Genomic DNA, 13,660 nt, shown 5'->3' on the forward strand with positions numbered 1-13,660 from the left:
TTTTTTTTTTCTCTTGTATTTAATGTTCTTTCTTCATTTATGAGTAAAATACACAAGCAGTATCAGCGCGTCGGGTCACGTGCCTCCAGCAGACAGTCGATGGTACAAAAAAAAATAAAAAAATTGTTTATTGTGTGTGTACAAATAAATTAATAATTCTTCAGGTAAAAAGTAACAAAAGTAAAGAAAACACTTCCCATATTAGCGCGAGCACAGAACCTTTACAAGGGCGGGTTATACAGTAGTTTAAGGTGGCCCGAGTAGTTTAAAACCTCGTAATTCTCAGTTTTATGGAATTATAATTTCGTCAATTATAATTTTTTTTTTTTACAGAAATATACAGAATATGGTTGTTTACAGTACGAGACCTTGAGGCTATCCGTAGGCCCGACCTCGGCGAGGGAGTAAAGCTGATGGTGAAGATGAATTATAGTGGGTGAGTGGTATTGCAAACAGGCATATCACGGAATACTGGTTTTTTTTTATCTGGTTTGGTTTGATTTGTTTCGTCGTTGTGGAGTGGAAAGGACGTGGGGCGATGGTTGTGCTTACATCGAGATTATTTCAGAGATTTCTACGACCGTTTAACAGTTTAGCCCTTGAATATCTTGAAAAACTCCTACAATAGGCAGTACACGGCTGTCGGTTTCGTAAGGTTTCAAGGGTTATTTTGAAATTGTGGCAATTGATGCTGTTTTGCATTTTAGTTTGGGACTTATGCTGTTGTAGGACTAAATAGGATATTCGGATGCAAGTGAAAAAGTAGATTCCGTCTTCCGCCTCGCCTTCGGCTTAGGCTGTAATCACACTCGGCAGGAAGTACATTTTTTCACATGTATCTGATTTGGAACTTTATTCCGACCCTTGTGGCCCTTAATCTGACCCTCGTGATCCTTCTTCTGACCCTCATGACCCTTCATCTGACTCTTGTGATCTTTAATCAGACCCTTGTGACCCTTATTCTGACCCTTATCACCGATATTCTGACCCTGATGACCATTATTTTGATCCTTGTGACCCTTATTGATCGTGTTACCCTTATTATTGATCGTTAATCTGATCCTTGTGACCCTTAATTAGACCCTTGTTAGCCTTATTTGGACCCTTAATCTGATCGTTGTGACCAGATTAAGAAGCCCTCATTTAGACCCTTAATCAGACCCCTGTGACCCTTATTCTGGCCCTTATCACCGCTATTCTGACCCTGATGACCATTATTTTGATCCTTGTGACCCTTAATCTGATCCTTGTGACCCTTATTGATCTTGTTACCCTTATTATTGATCTTTAATCTGATCCTTGTGACCCTTAATTAGACCCTTGTTAGCCTTATTTGGGCCCTTAATCTGATCGTTGTGACCAGATTAAGGGTCCATCATTTAGACCCTTGTTATCCTTATTTGGACCCTTAATCTGACCCTTACGATCCTTATTCAGACCCTGATGATCTTTATTTTGATCCTTGAGACCCTTAATCTGATCCTTGTGACCCTTAATCTGAGCTTTGTGCTCCTTAATCTAATCCTTGTGACCCTTAATCTGGGCTTTGTGATCCTTAATCTGATCCTTGTGGCCCTTATTTACACACTTGTTACTCTTATTTGGGCCCTTAATCTGACCCTTATGATCCTGATTTGGATCTTTATTCCGAACCTTGTGGCCCTTATATTTACCCTCATGGCCCTTATTCTGACCCTTATGACCCCTATTGTAAACCTCATTACCATTATTTTGATCCTTGCGACCCTTAATTTTGACCCATGTAACCCTTAATTTTGAAGTTTTTATTTCGAGTAGCAAATTCTCATCACCAGAAGCCGATTTGGATTTTTGTAATATAAAGAGATTCAAGAGGTGTTGGTTCGCCCTCTAAGGTGAAAAGTGAATATCACGTTGGAGTGGGAACCCCCGAATTCCGCTCTGACGGACATAGAGTGCGAATAGTAAAATTCCCCCTAGAGGGCCAACTTCGAAACATCAACTTCAAAAGGTTCATGAAGAGTCAATCAGATAAATTATTTCAGACGCCGTAGATCCAATATTCTGGCTTTTTAACTGTGGGAAAAGGGGGGGGGGGTAAAACGGGGAGCAAAATGGACACTTGACATTTTTTCCGATCTTCATGGCTCAATGGGAAATTCATCGATTTAGTTTAGTCTCGGTTTAGGATTGTATTTCTCATGGAAAAAAAAGTTTTTAAAAATCAATTCCCATGGCATTTGAAATTCAACGAATCGTTGATGTTTAAAAAAAAATCAAAGTGTCCATTTTGCCCTGCTTAACCCTAGTAATGTTGTTTGGGTTCGTTTTTGGTTTTGTATTGAAAAGACGGAATCAACTGCCCTTCAGGAGAATGCATACAGCATTCGGAACGTAGGCGAAATCGTAAAATTTCATAGTGCATTAGAGTTCCCATTGGTTTTATTGGTGACCGTATACTGGCTATTGGAGTTTTTCAAGACACTTATATCAAGCTCAAGGACAGAATAAAAAACGTTATTGTCAGAAGGGCCCACGTTGGTGAGGCTGAAACTGGCGGAATATTCGACAGCGGAGAATTCGATTCGGGGAATATTTGAGGGTGTGAGGGTAAATAAATCGGATGTGGTAATTTTTTTCAAGTGTGAGAGAGTTTTTACACGACTTCCGCCGGCGAAGCTATCGCTAATTTCAGCTTCATCTTAATTTTTCCACGAAATTTGTTAACAATAATTGGAACTTAAGGTTTTTGTACTGGACATGCGCCCTTTTGATATTACAAAATTCAGCAGCGAAGGAGTAAAACGGTTTAAGTCGACTTTGACTAACTATTGACCAGTTTTGAATGAATATCTTGAAATCTGAGGGAGATAGCGAATTTTTTGTCATGACCTTTTTTGTAGAGCGAATTGAGAGCTACAAAAAAGGTCATTACAAAAATTTTGGTATCTCCCTCAGATGGGGAGATATTTCTCGAAAACTCGGGTAAGGCCTTCATCGACTTGGACAGTTTAACAGCTTCGCTGCTGAATTCACAGAACAATTACGGCCTTTCAACCCTACAACGACGTATCTTTGGCATGACTTTTCGAATCTTTGGTTGTTGTTAAATATTAATATAGAAGCAGGTATCGTAAATAATTAGGTTCTTCCTTCAGAGAACGTGAAGTATCTCCCGAAGACCAAACAAGGCAGCAATTATCGAGATACACTGTTGAAAATTTTTCGTCAAATTTCGTAAATTTTTATTGCTTTATTTCTACTGAAATTTCAGGAAATCAATTGTTCCGTTGATTTTCTGTTCAATGATCTAAAAATTGATGAAATATTTGATTTTTCAAGTGAATTATTCCGTGAAAATTCGGAAAAATCAGGGAAAATTCATGTCATTTCTTACTGAACATTCATATCCCATTCAAAATTCAATTAACTTCGGATATTTCCCTGAAACATTCCATTGATTTTCTGTTCAAATGATCTCAAAATAAATAAAATCCCCAATTTTTCAGTTCAATTATTCCGCTAAAATTCTAAAAAAATCAGATAAAAATAGAAATTTCTTATCATTTCTTCCAAACCCTCATATTCCATTAAAAATTCAATCAACTTCGGCCATTTCCCTGAACCATTCCATTGATTTTCCGTTCAAACGATCTCAAAATAAATAAAATCCTCAATTTTTCAGTTCAATTATTCCGCTAAAATTCTAAAAAATTATATAAAAATAGAAATTTCCTATCATTTCTTCCAAACCCTCATATTCCATTAAAAATTCAATCAACTTCGGCCATTTCCCTGAAACATTCCATTGATTTTCCGTTCAAATGATCTCAAAATAAATAAAATCCCCAATTTTTCAGTTCAATTATTCCGCTAAAATTCTAAAAAATCAGATAAAAATAGAAATTTCCTATCATTTGTTCCAAACCCTCATATTCCATTAAAAATTCAATCAACTTCGGCCATTTCCCTGAAACATTCCATTGATTTTCCGTTCAAATGATCTCAAAATAAATAAAATCCCCAATTTTCCAGTTGAATTATTCCGTGAAAATCTTAAAAATTCAGGAAGAAACATAAAATTCACGTCATTTCCCCACCAATAAAATCAATAAAATCCCCAATTTCTCAGTTCAATCATTCCCCAAAAATCCTAAAAAATGATGTAAAAATAGAAACTTCCGCTCACTCCTCCACACCTCACCTTAAAAATTCAATCAACTTGGGACCTTCCCACCTCATTCCCTGAGTTCTCCCCAAACCTTCAAAAAATTTCCAACAGTGTCCCCCCACGTCCGCGAAGAACCAAATCCCCAAGCGCCCCCCCACTCCCCGTCCCAAGCTAACCGCAATCAGCAGTGCCCACCAACCCCAGCAAAAAGCAGTCCCTGCACCCCCCAAACCCCCGTTGACCCTCAAAAGCAGCTCGATCAAAACCCGGCCTAGACGACTGTTCCCCCAAGCGCAAAAACGGGCTGTTCTGTTCTGACATAGGGACAGACTGTGGGTTTGGGCCTGGGGGTGTGTACGGAAAGGTTGGAAGGGTGTCATTGTGTCTCATGGCGTTCTCGCCCTCGTGGGATTGTCGGGAGGCAGAGAGAAATGCTCGCCTTGGTGTGTGCGGACGTGCTGATTCAGGATCGCCTTCTGACGGAAGTGTTTTCCGCACTCCGGACATTGGTATGGCTTCTCACCCGAGTGGATGCGCAGATGCTGATTGAGGATGGCGCGCTGCCGGAAGGTACGCTCGCAGTAAACACAAGCAAAGGGCTTCTCATTAGCGTGTATACGTAGATGTTGAGTAAGATGTGACTGTTGCCTGAATCTCTTTCCACACTCTGGACAACCATAAGGCCTGCTGTCAGTGTGAATTCTCTCGTGTTGAAGTAACGTTGATTTTTGCTTAAAGTCTTTACCACAAGTTAAACACTTGAACAATCTAAGATCACTGTTTGCACCTTTTGATGATTTGCCATTTTGCTGTACAATGTCAGGGAGTACATTAGCCATGTTAGCACCACCGGGGCTTGCGTACTGATGGGCCTCGAGGCTAGCACCCCCATCGCCCTGGCCAAGTGATGTCAGCATAACACCGGGTTGTTTCAAGTAATGAAGCGCTGAGAAACCCCCGGGTGTCAGCATGTGCGGTGGCACTGAGGGTGATGCGTGTGGTCTTGCATCCTTGAAGTAGTGCTGAGGATACTGTTGTAGATCACCAGTGCCAGGGAAACAGTCACCTCTCTCCACCTCGTGGGGCGTCAGCTGCTGCTGGGGTGAGTGGTCCTGCTGACCACTGGCTTGCTGCTGCGTCTGCTGACCACTTTGCTGCTGACTCGCCTGCTGCTGCTGCTGTTGTTGCTGTTGCTGCTGCTGTTGTTGCTGCTGCTGCTGTTGAGCTGCTACCTGTTGGTGGGCTGCCTGCTGCTGAGCTGCCTGCTGCTGGGCCACTTGCTGCTGCGCTGCAGCCTGCTGTTGGGCTGTTGTTTGACCGGTGTTTATGTCGTCGTCGGGGGGTGTCAGGGCTTGCTGATCAGTCGGGCCCGAGGGGTAGGGCGATGGCACTGGGGATGCCATCGGGGGCGGACCCGTTTCACCCCCCTCGACTGGCGGGCCACAGGCCTGCTGCGGACTACCCGATGAGGACGACGCCTGCTGCTGCGGCTGGGGCGCCTGTGGCTGCTGATTCTGGGGCTGTTGCTGCCCGTATAGTCCACCGTCCTGGAGAGAACCCGGCCCCGGTGCCCACTGGCCCTGGGGTCTCTCCATATTGTCCTTGTACAGTACGTACGGCGCGCCAGTATCTGGAATGCAGAGGTAAAAGAGTGTCATTCGAGATGGGGATCTTGGTGCACGATGGAGGCCTTGCATTTGACCGATTTTTTTATTTTATTAATTTTTTTTTTTCAGTTCCTTTTTGCAAAGGTCTAGAATCCTATTTTACTAAAGATGAAAGAAACGTGAAGCTGTTTTACATCGAAATATCTCGAAACTGCCTGACCGCTAATCCTTAATTCTGATTGGTCAATATGTGACACCAAGTTATTCACAAAAAAAAACACGCGACATTTTCAAATTCTTCAGTGAGATAATTTCAAATTCTTCAGTGGTAAATTTTTTTCACGTCATGTATATATAATATATGTATTTCACATGTATATATATCATCGGTGAAATTAATAAATTCTGTCCTTTTATGGAGACCGATTATTTTTAAAAATTGAAGATAATTAATTGAAAATGAAAAATTCTTTAGATTCTTTTACTCTACTTCGCTATTCAATTCAATCATTAGTCGAATTCTCTTTGATTCATTATCAAGATTTATAAGGTATTCATGAGAAAATGAAATTTAATGAATTCCATTTCTTCATTTCAACAAATTAATAGATCAGCGCGCGCGAGAGCGCGCGCATAGATCTTGTAGTGTGAAAACGGGGAAAATGATGGTTTAGGGTCGTGTATGTGACGACTGGGGGTTTTGGCGATTCATTTCTAGAAAATTGAACGATATTATGAGGTAATATGAGAGAAAAGAAAAATGCAGTGGACTTCAGTCGCTGAAGTGATTGGTGTTGTAAACTCCCAAACGGAGTTATGGGAATTACGATGTTAATATTAATTTCTACGCTAATTGTCTCGACTCTCCATTGGACAATACTGTATTGGTCTAGACGATGAATAAATTGATTGATTATAGAAAATTCAACGTAAATACGGCGAAATTTACAGATAAAAATCGGAAATTTTGCTTCAGCCCGATTGGTCCAGGAGTTCTTGACATATAATTTGTTTACATTTCTTTATCATGCCCGGGCTATTTCACTCGGTCAAACGTTAGCGGTTTTTATATTATATTTCGTAACGAGTGCAAAAAAGTGTTTTTTGGCGAGTGGGAGGTTTATATCACGAGCCGAAGGTATTTGCGGTGCAAATATTGTCGAATAGTATATTTCGTAACGAGTGCAAAAAGGTGTTTTTTGGCGAGTGATATAATCCCACGAGCTAAAAAAACATTTTTTCACGAGTTACGAACAATATTTATCATCACAATGTGGGGGAAACTGGACTTTTAGGCACGCGGAGCGTGCCGAAAAATTCACTTTTCGTCACAGCGTGATGAAAAGGTACAATTTACATTGTTTCCGTCGTATAGAGGTTCGCAAAGTCGAAAGAGAGGATATAGCATTCTGCTTTGCGTGTAATTTGTACCTTAAAATATCTAAGGTGTGAATATAGAATATGATTATAACAGTCGAAATAATATCTTTCATTGTTTAAATTTAGTTTTTCTTAAATATGTCAAAAATTCGTTTGTTTCTCAAAAATTAATTTTTTTTATTACCGCCAGTATCTGGAATGCAGTTTTAAAAGATATAATCCCACGAGCTAAAAAAACATTTTTTCACGAGTTACGAACAATATTTTTCATCACAATGTGGGGGAAACTGGACTTTTAGGCACGCGGAGCGTGCCGAAAAATTCACTTTTCGTCACAGCGTGATGAAAAGGTACAATTTACATTGTTTCCGTCGTATAGAGGTCCGCAAAGTCGAAAGAGAGGATATAGCATTCTGCTTTGCGTGTAATTTGTACCTTAAAATATCTAAGGTGTGAATATAGAATATGATTACAACAGTCGAAATAATATCGTTCATTGTTTAAATTTAGTTTTTCTTAAATATGTCAAAAATTCGTTTGTTTCTCAAAAATTAATTTTTTTTATTACCGCCAGTATCTGGAATGCAGTTTTAAAAGATATAATCCCACGAGCTAAAAAAACATTTTTTCACGAGTTACGAACAATATTTTTCATCACAATGTGGGGGAAACTGGACTTTTAGGCACGCGGAGCGTGCCGAAAAATTCACTTTTCGTCACAGCGTGATGAAAAGGTACAATTTACATTGTTTCCGTCGTATAGAGGTCCGCAAAGTCGAAAGAGAGGATATAGCATTCTGCTTTGCGTGTAATTTGTACCTTAAAATATCTAAGGTGTGAATATAGAATATGATTATAACAGTCGAAATAATATCTTTCATTGTTTAAATTTAGTTTTTCTTAAATATGTCAAAAATTCGTTTGTTTCTCAAAAATTAATTTTTTTTATTACCGCCAGTATCTGGAATGCAGTTTTAAAAGATTGACAAAGAATCTGGGGTTCTTTGGCGTTTACCGAATGGAAGCCTTGGATTTGACCGATTTTTTATTTTTCTTATTTTTATTACAAAGGGTCTAGAATGTTGTGAAACGTGATGGAATAGTGTTTTTAGGGTCATGTCAGTATGTATATGACAACTGGGGTTTTTGGTGATTATTTATTTATTTTTATTTTTAATGAAATTTGTTACAAGTTCGAGAACTTGCAACTGGCCATCGCCCGAGGGCCTTCAGCCAGGTATTTACAATTTAGTATACAAGGATTTCAAATGGGGTGTTTGTCTTTCAAATGTTTCACAGTAAAGAAAAGTGGTAGAGATAAAATTTTGGTGATTAATTTCTGGAAACTTCAATGTAAATACAGGGAAATTTGTAGATAAAAATCGAAAATTTTGACGCATTGTAGCTACGATTGACCTCAACTTTGGGGCGTTGTTTCCGCCCGATTAGTCCAGTAGTTCTTGAGATATAACAAGTTGTTTAAATTTCTATATTATCCCCGGGTTATTTTATTCGGTCAAAGCTTAGATGTTTTTAAGATGTAACTTACACTGTTTCTCTCGTATAGAGGTTCGAAGAGTCGAAAGAGATAATAAAATAAAATGACCCGGGAATAATATAGAATATGAATATATCAGTTGAAATAATATCTTTCAGTGTTTAAATTTCGTTTTTCTTCAATATCTCAAAAAACTACTGCGCCCATTTCAATTTTTCTTCCTTTAAGGGGACACGGAATTGTGTTTTCTCCTGCAATTATAGATAGAAATTAATAATTGTAGGAGAAAACACAATTCTAAGATTTGATGTAGACTAAGGGGTTCCGTCTCCCCTTAAAATACTCGTCTCGATGGCCTCTGACCAGATCAATCGAAATGTCTGTACCCGTTCACACAAAATTTTTGAGATATCGCCGTTTTTTCGTTTTAAAAGTTTTTTTTTTCATTCTTGTACGCACGATAATTTGAAAAAAAAAATGAAGATAGCAAGTTGCATTTAGCATGATTATAGCCCTTACATTGATAGAACGGATTAGTTATTGTTAACGAATGGATTTTGGTTGGAGGTTAGGGTCTGTTCAGTCTCACCAAATGTTCATTCGTTAATAGTTAACGAATGTATATTTGAGGAGCCTTGTTTGACTTGACTTTCGCCATTCAAGTGAACCATTCGTTAACTGATAACGAATATTCATTTGGTCATATTCAACTCTACCACTCGTTAATAGTTAACGAATCTCATTTGGAATAAACGAATCATTCTATCAGTGTACAATACTGAAGATTTGTATTTTGTATCGGCTCAACCGGCCGAGAAGATTCGGCGGTATTTAACTTTTTGTATAAATCTATTTCGCTAAAAGATTGTTTTGGTTAACGTTCTGCGATAAAGCCTCGTCGATTTGTCGGGGGAGTTCGTGGTTATTAATGGGAAGCACCTTGGATTTATGGGAGAGGTATGCGGGTGCCGACGGGCCACTGACATTTCTCCAATCGACGAATTCATCCCCTTATTTTTACCCCTCGAATGTACGAAAAAGGTCAGTTAATCTCGGCGAGGGAGAGAAGGTCATCCGAAATAACTGTCTGCAATTAGTCATTCCAATTTGAGGAGTACGCCGAGAGAAAAACGAACAAGTTCTCGTAACAAGTCTTGTTTGGGCCGACAAAATCGTTAGTTGAAAATCACCGAAAAAACAAGTGGGAGATTGCTCTTGTGTTGCGTATAGTAGTTATTTTTGCTAATAAATTAGGAATATGCTTCCAAATGGTTATGTCGCACATCGTTTCCTTCTATCATGTGTAATTCATTGTTTATTTCATTTTATTAAATTGAATAAGATTTCTTTTCAACTAATTTTGTCAGATTTTCAACTCAGTTGAATGTTATCATCATCATTATTCTTATTATCCCTTTCTTCTATACAACCGATTGTCTTTTACAGTTCTATCTCTCCCCTCAACCCTTCGATAAAATGTTAATAGAAAATTTTTATTTACACATACTTAAATGAATTTGGAACATCACATTTGAGGAAACCGTCAGAAAGCTCACTTTCAGGGAAATTCATGAAAAATTCGAAATTTTCAACAATCATCATAAAAATCAAATCAACCAATATAGCTATCGTAATCATCTTTCAACTTCGACTTAATGGCATTAAAACAAACATTTTAAGCTATGATTGAATTCATTTGAAGCATGACATTCAAAGATATCCCCGGAATTCTAATTTTCAAAAAATACAAAATTTTTGCAAATTTTCAAATGAATTAAAATAACGATTATTGCTATCGCCTTCATCTTCGAACTCGGTCAAAAGGACATCCAAGCAAATTTTTTAAGCCATCATTCAATCAATTCAGAACATTTTTTTAGTTATCGTGGGACAACTGATTTTCGGAAAAATTGGAAAATTGAAAAAACTAATCGATGAATTAAATTTTAATTAATGGGGTTTGGTAGGGCTCAGCAATACCTACATTTGAAATAAAAGATTCTATTCATTCATTAGCGAGCAATTGAAGAAAAACTTTGTTTGATTCGAATTTGAAAGTCTCAAATATGAATAATTATTCTGCTTCAAATAATAATGAAATATTTTGCTCAAGAGGTGGATCGTTCGTACAAGACGGTGCCGTTTCAGGATAAAAATCCCTTTTATAGAGAAAAGTTCATCAAGAAATATTTTTTCCTCAAATTACAAGATTCCTGTCATATCGTTACTATTATTTTATTTAAAAATCCATTTTTTGTCTGTAATTATTGAATAGCCGAAACGACAAACTACTATATCCTTCGTTTTATATAAAACGAGCATTTGCCGGGAGCGAAATACGTATGGGCGCATCGAATAACGAAGAAGTAGTGCTGGAAATGACATTTCTTGCTTGCACAGAGAATAAATTTTTTTTGAAAAGACTAAATCTATTTTTGCAATAAAAATTTTCAATCTCGGCGCACGCCTCATATGTTTCGCACAAGAAAAATCCTTTTTTTATCGCTTTTACCAAACGGTTTTTTGGCACAAGTAAGACTTATTTGAGAACTTTGCCGTTTTTCTCTCAATGTTTTGTCGGGAAATGATAATACCGAAGCGGTACAACGGTTTAATTCATTCATTCACTCAAATTACATTTTGTGCAGAATTATTATTTTTTTAAACATTCGTTGTTTGTCAATTATTTTTAGAAAATGCTGGATAATAGTGAAAATCTACTTGAACTGTTTTACCGCTTCGCTACTGATTTGAACGAGTCAAATTTCATTTGAAATTTATCTAAAAAAAATCAAAATATAAACCACTGGCCTGGAATTTCATCCTGCCAATTTCGTAGAGCAGAAAATTAAAAACCATTCATAAAACCGGTTAAAACCGATTTCGACCATTGCTCAGTATTCAGCGAATATTTCGGAATCGAAAGCAACTAGCAAAATTTTCGCGGGCACCTTTTTTAAACCCCTCAATTCGTTCTACGAAAAACCTCATCACAAAAACTGCCATCTCCCTCGGATCCTGAGATATACCCCAAAAACTCACCCCTAAACCTCAAACTTGAACCGTTTAAGGATATCCAAGTACTTTTTAACTTTGGTACAGACCACACTATAATTTCAAACAATTTCAATCATCAAATTTGTCAATTAAATTGCGTGAGAAAAATTGGAAAAAAATCATGAATACTCAGCGTCATTCAAATTACATTTTGCGCAGAATTATTATTTTTTAAATATTCGTTGTTTATAAATTAATAATTGCAACTGTTTAAACTTTTGGAAACCTTACTTTTTTGGCCATAAAATCGATTGTTTATAAATTATTTTTATTTAAATTTATTTAAATTTTTTATTTTATTTTAATTTTAAAAATTTGCAATTTGAAAATTCTTCAATATCGAGATTCAAGTTCATACCTGCAAAGTTTAAATAACAAAATCATTGTAAAATATCTGGAAAATTAGGCTCAAACTCGGCTCAAATGAAAGTTCTGATGTTCGACTACAAAAATACAAAAGCATTTCACCAAAGATAATATCATGAAAGATATTCAAGTATTTGTAGTTTGGTATAGACGACACTATAATTTCAAGCAATTTCAATCATCAAATTTGTCAATGAGATAGCGTGAGGAAAAATACGAAACAAATGATGAATATTTAGCTTCATCCAAATTACATTTTGCACAGAGTTATCATTTGTTTAAGCATTCGTTGATTATAAATAAATTATTGCAATTCTTTAAAATTGATCATTTATAAATTATTCATAGAAAATGCTCCTAATATTCAAAAATTGCAATTTCAAAATCATTTCATCAACTTTCCTCCAAACTTAAACTTTTTAATTTATTTCCAGATTTCAAAAATGTGTTTTAATCCTCAAATACCGACATTCAACTTCATACTTGCGAACTTTAACCAACAAAATCATCGCAAAATATCCGGAAACTTAGGCTCAAATGAAAGTCCGAATGTTCGACTACAAAAGTAGAAAGCACCGAAGAAAATATCATTAAAGCTATTCAAGTATTTTTCCAGTTTGGTGCAGACTACATTATACATTCAACCCTTTTCATCCATTAAATTTATCAATTAAATTGCCTGACAAAAATTGGAAAAAAATCACGAATATAAAACGCAATTAAATTACATTTTGCACAGAATAGAATAGTAATTTTTTAAACTATTCGTCAATTATAAATGAATTACTGCAAATGTTTAAAATTGATAATTTATAAATTATTCATAGAAAATGCTCCCAATATTCAAAAATTGCAATTTCAAAATCATTTCATCAACCTCTCCCCAAACTCAAACTTTCTAATTTATTTCCAGATTTCAAAAATGTGTTTTAATCCTCAAATACCGACATTCAACTTCATACTTGCGAACTTTAACCAACAAAATCATCGCAAAATATCCGGAAACTTAGGCTCAAATGAAAGTCCGACTGTTCGACTACAAAAGTGGAAAGCACCGACGAAAATCTCATTAAAGCTATCCAAGTATTTTTCCAGTTTGGTGCAGACTACATTATACATTCAACCCTTTTCATCCATTAAATTTATCAATTAAATTGCCTGACAAAAATTGGAAAAAAATCACGAATATAAAACGCAATTAAATTACATTTTGCACAGAATAGAATAGTAATTTTTTAAACTATTCGTTAATTATAAATGAATTACTGCAAATGTTTAAAATTGATAATTTATAAATTATTCATAGAAAATGCTCCTAATATTCAAAAATTGCAATTTCAAAATCATTTCATCAACCTCTCCCCAAACTTAAACTTTCCAATTATTCCCAGATTCCAAAAATGTGTTCTAACCCTCCAATACATTCAACTTCACACCTGCGAGCTTTAACCAACAAAATCACCGCAAAATATCCGGAAACGGCTCAAATTCAGCTCAAATGAAAAGCATTTTACTCAAAAAAAAAAACTCCCCAAACTGCTTGCATATCCTTAACCGCAGCTCCCACCCCTCCGAAAATCCTCCCATCCGTCCACGACCCCC

The 13,660-nt window shown here is 36.6% G+C and overlaps 1 protein-coding gene across 1 annotated transcript in view; it reads right to left on the minus strand.

Annotated features, from left to right (window-relative positions):
• LOC107040723 (zinc finger protein 768) overlaps window positions 1-13,660 on the minus strand; it is an 18,325-nt gene that overhangs the window by 2,784 nt on the left and 1,881 nt on the right. The window contains exon 2 of the mRNA XM_015260929.1: window positions 4,590-5,780. Within this exon, the coding sequence (XP_015116415.1) occupies window positions 4,590-5,780 (1,191 nt within the window). The remainder of the gene's footprint in view (window positions 1-4,589; window positions 5,781-13,660) is intronic.

This window comes from Diachasma alloeum, unplaced genomic scaffold, assembly GCF_001412515.2.
Source record: "Diachasma alloeum isolate Michigan unplaced genomic scaffold, Dall2.0 Dall_scaffold_00340, whole genome shotgun sequence".
NCBI classification, from domain to species: domain Eukaryota; kingdom Metazoa; phylum Arthropoda; class Insecta; order Hymenoptera; family Braconidae; genus Diachasma; species Diachasma alloeum.